The sequence below is a fragment of the Cyprinodon variegatus genome, unplaced genomic scaffold (genome assembly GCF_000732505.1).
Source record: "Cyprinodon variegatus isolate N-32 unplaced genomic scaffold, C_variegatus-1.0 Scaffold770, whole genome shotgun sequence".
Classification (NCBI taxonomy): Eukaryota; Metazoa; Chordata; class Actinopteri; order Cyprinodontiformes; family Cyprinodontidae; genus Cyprinodon; species Cyprinodon variegatus.
The window spans coordinates 106801-111512 of NW_015151223.1; the positions used below are offsets into that span (position 1 = coordinate 106801).

A 4712-nucleotide genomic window follows, 5' to 3' on the forward strand; every position below is an offset into this window, starting at 1 on the left:
AATTCCAGATCTCCTGGCTGCCTGCAGATAGACTCAACTAGATTTCTGCATTTAGCAGCTGTGTGGAAGATGAATAGTGACGAGGTAATGAATCTGATTGTGGTCAAACAATGTCATATGAGATGTTGAAAAGTACATCATCAGTCGCTGATGATGTGCTGACCATTTTAGAACCTTGAAACAGATAAATATAATGTTATGTTCGATAATTTCACAGTAAAGACACGTATAGATCGCAGCAGGAAGCTGCTCCATAGCCTGAATATCAACCCTGCACTATTTGCATGAATATACAGTCGCTTAGGAAAATTAAGTCGCATCGACGTCCGTCTTTCTAACGAATGGGGAAAAGGGGAAACTATGTATGCCGTAAAGCAGAGGTTTTTAAAGTTTTTCAGGCCAAGGACCCCCAGGCTGATGTCGAGATGAAGCGGGGACCTAATTATATATATTGAATGAAATTTTGTTCTATCAAACTGCTCCTATAGTTATTATATTACAGATGGAGTAATGTAAGGAAAGTAATTTCTCCCTGGGATTATTAAAGTATTTCTGATTCCTGGTTGATGGGACAGGTGTTGTGAATGAAACGGTGTCCAGCTTGAAAGAGTGTGTGTCGCTGAATGTGTAAATTGATGACTGAAAGACATCTTCTGCCTCCATTTATCTGTTTACTACAGTGTGATGAATTCATGTTAATGTGAATTTAAAGACATTTCAATAAGTGGAAAAATTTCAGGGGGGAATATAAAAAAAAAAAAAAACAGTCTAATCAACCAAAACTTTCACGTCCCCCATGCAGTACCTCTGTGGTCCCCTAGGGGTCGCGGACCCCCTGTTGAAGACCTCCACAGTAAAGCTTTCTGCAAATATTTATTTGTTTTGTTTGGCAGGGTTACTGACACCCTCCTCAAAGTTTTTTAGTGCAGGTGAAAGCGATACAGACGCGTTATTCAACTACTAGTAAGTCTTTGTATAATAACAAAAATTAAGAAAATATTTTATGAAGGTTAAAAAGTTAGTAAGTGTTGGTTTAATGTTACATAGATACATTCACAGAGTAGTAGCTACCAGGCTAAATTACCACTGCAGCGGGCCGCTATCTACGAGCCTTTATATTTTAGGTAGTAAAAACAAAGTTAGAATAAAAACACTGGATAGTTAACAAAACAACAAACAAAACATTTAAATTCAGAAATGTGGGCCTCTTTAGGTTATTGTAAAATAAAAATGTTAATCTGACAAACAGAATCTATATTCTGATATATTGATGGCTGAACTTTTTCCAGGTCTATTACATTAAAAAGCAAACAAGTACATGAAAATATATGATTAGAAATTCTGAAATGTTGACGTTTTAAAAGGTAGATGATTTTGCAAATGCAATTCAGGAATAAAACAATAAAACCATTATGAGTAACAGATAAACTTTCATAACTTCAACGTAAAAGAATGCTGATTTTATGACCTTGAGTTTTTTAATGCGGAGCTCAATCATCTGGAAGTCTGTGCTGACGTCCAGCTTCTGCTGCTGCTCCAGCTCTTCCTCCGTTCCACCCAGCCACGTCCAAATATTGTTCAGGTCAGAGTTCAGCTGGTGCCACTGTTGCTGGTTTTGCTTTGAGCGCATCTCTTTACTGAGATCCTGAGCCTGCAGGAGCTCCCAGCGCTCAATCACACCTAGATCGTAAGATACAACAGAAATAGAGCTTCAATAAAAGAAATTAGCAGGGCTAATTGTTTATTTTCTATCCATTACTTGCTTTGTGCAGCATAGCTTGTTTATGTATAGGGTTTACAATTATAGTTTTGTGGCCAAAGGAAGAAAAGAAGCAGCTTAATACCTGATGTCTGGGACTCTGAACTGCTAGGATCTGCCAGTCCAGATATTGTATCGTCTTCGTCTTTCAGCTCAGAGCCCATCCTCTTCACTGTGTCAATGCTGCCACGACACTCACCCAACAGTCGCATCTTAACAACAAACAAGACAATTATTCTTATTGCCACATTGCCAGACAGGACACTGTTATAAAAAACAAAACAAAAAAACAACAACAAACAAACCCACTTACTTCAACTTAAACACCAACTTTTTTATTAACACTGGTATTTATTAAATGAAAACATGGAAAGTATGAAATGCTTGATTATAGATTTGTCCTATTTGGTGTTTACATATAAGTTATAATAGGTTTTGCCATATTCTTACTTGGTGTTTGCTCTGACATTTGATTGAGACATGCCTTTGATTTATTAACATTTGCTTTTGCTCTGATCTAAACCAGTTGTTCTCAAAAAGTGGGACATGAAGGGACATGTTTTTTTTCAGCAGGTGTTACTGCTAAATAGGGACCTTGTTGATAAATCCTACTAAATGGGACAACAGCACCACCTGCTGGTTAATCTGTGCCTTGAGTCATTATTTTTTACCCTTTGTTTGGACTGCAAGGATGTAATTTAAGTCTTTTAGACTGTTGTTAGTTTTATTTTAAGACATGTTAATAAATTCCATTTGTCAGAAAAATGTTGTTTCAACATTATTTTAAAAGGGACTGTAAAGTATTTGGTTATCTTAAAAGTTTTGTCTCTAATGCATTTGACAATTTTGTCGCAATATGGAAGGCCTAAACTTTTTCATTGTCCAAAAAAGGGGAAGAACAGAAAATATTTGAGAAAGGCTAGAATAGCAGAAAAAAAAAAAGCTTTAAGTAACATCTGCTTTACTGCAACTCTACTCACACAAGTGCGTTGATACCGTGTAGAATTCACATTGCACTACACATTATTAATCTGGGAGGCAATTCTTCAAGCTGATTGGTTACCTGTCTTCCATGCTGAGCTTTTAGCCAATCACAGCCACAGCAGGAGCTGAGACGTTTCTCATTCTGGATTTGTTTCATGGAGTTAACTACCAAATCTGATCAGGAGGAACCAGAAATATCTTCCCATCCACAAAGGCACAAATCATGATCTTTTGCCTGTTTTTCAACAAGAAATAGAGGCTATTCCAGTTAATGTTTTGCTTTGCTTTGCCCTTACGCCTCTGTGGTAACGTCATACATGTCACTGCCTTTAATTGGTGTGAAACATTTCTGTATGGAGGCCAAATGCATCTGCAGGCTTCTGACAAGTTGTATTTTTGGGAGATTGTGAATTCACAACTCTTGCAACAAGGGCTCTAAATATATATTTAATTTGGAAACATCTGTAAACCTTGTGCAATTTTCCTTTCCCCGTTGCAATTATGAGCCAATTTGTGGTGCATAAACCATACAAAGGTTTGCCACTGTAGTGTGACATGAAATAAAAATGAAAAAACAAAACAACTTTTGCAAGACATCCTAGTAGGAAAGAAATGAATCATGAATATATCATGAGGATTTCGCTGTGAGGGTGAACATACATAGCCCATATATGAGGCATCTGTTTCGGTGCTTAAAGGAGTTCGGCTGCGACTGCTGTCCGTTTGCTGCAGGTGGGAGCGACTCGCATCAAGGGGATGCATATGGGAATCTGCTGAGGCAGCCTCTCCTGTTGACACAAAAAGAACCAATCACCTTCAGGTACAATGCTAGGTATCAATAAAGATGGTGATTTGTGATTTTAGTCCAAGAGAAGTTGGACCTGCTTTTACAGAGAAAAACTAGATAACGTGTAAGATGAGAAGTTAGGAGAGCAGATTGGTTTTCCAAATATTATGGTGCCTCTTAGCCAGAACTCTTCCCTGGCTCTCAGGGCGAGAGTGAATTTAAAAGCACAAACAAATCTGCTATCCCTTCAAAAGAAAAAAGAATTTGCTCACTGTGACAAAAGCCTCTCAAAACACATGCTGTTCTAAAACAAGGAAACACACAAAAAGAATCCAAACATGTTAGCTACCCAGCAACACTGCAGGTAAAATGAAGACAGCGAGTTAGAAAGAGGATTTAGGCTGAATTCCATTTCTGTTCTTTGAAAAAGTGGCCAAAGCGAGAGCAGGAAATTAAGAGAAAATGGAGTTCAACCTACACCACCATGTTAGAAAGTGCTGCTATTGGTTATAGCTCAAAGTGTGCATAAGTGAATCCAACACAAATCAACCAAGCTGGTGAAAGGGCCCCAGGAAAGCCATCCGTGGTTATTTCTGGACCCAAACAAATGCATTATACTTAATTCTGCTGTTGCCTACCAGTGGAGGACCTCAGTGTTTGTTCTGTTAGTTTAACAAAGGCCTCAGGGCTCTCTGGAATCACTACATCTGGAAGAAACATTGTACAGTACAGACATTTAGCACTGGCCTTCACAGCATGGTACCAAATGAACAAATGGGGCCAGAATTCATGTGGTAATAACCTCAGTTATGCAGAATAATGCAGAAGGTGTTTGCTGAACGGGTGACGGTTACAGGAGAGCATTGTTGTGCAATGATGCGTCAACAAATCTCTGGTTTCTGACCAGAATCAGGCAACTTTCAGTTTGTTGGGCTCCAATTATCCAAATGTGTTTAAAAGGAAACCATGAAAATCTCAATCAGCCACAGACTTCCAGTAGATAACAGGAAGGCTGTTTAGTTAAGCTGTTCAGTGTTAAACCATTTGAGTTTCCAACCTCTGTCTATTCTGAAATAACTAGATCTGGAAATGCTAAGAGTTTCTTTTGGAAACGTCTGAGTTATCATCTTTAAAGGCACACTATGCAACATTTTTCAGTTAATTAATGTGTTCCATAACGTT

General features: G+C 38.2%; 1 protein-coding gene across 1 annotated transcript in view; it reads right to left on the reverse strand.

Annotated features, from left to right (window-relative positions):
• Positions 1–4712, reverse strand: part of syne1 (spectrin repeat containing, nuclear envelope 1) — a 172957-nt gene that overhangs the window by 14943 nt on the left and 153302 nt on the right. The window contains exons 129-132 of the mRNA XM_015395967.1: positions 4169–4237; positions 3404–3531; positions 1845–1971; positions 1469–1680 (exon numbers count right to left, since the gene is read on the reverse strand). Coding sequence (XP_015251453.1) covers positions 1469–1680; positions 1845–1971; positions 3404–3531; positions 4169–4237 — 536 coding nt within the window. The remainder of the gene's footprint in view (positions 1–1468; positions 1681–1844; positions 1972–3403; positions 3532–4168; positions 4238–4712) is intronic.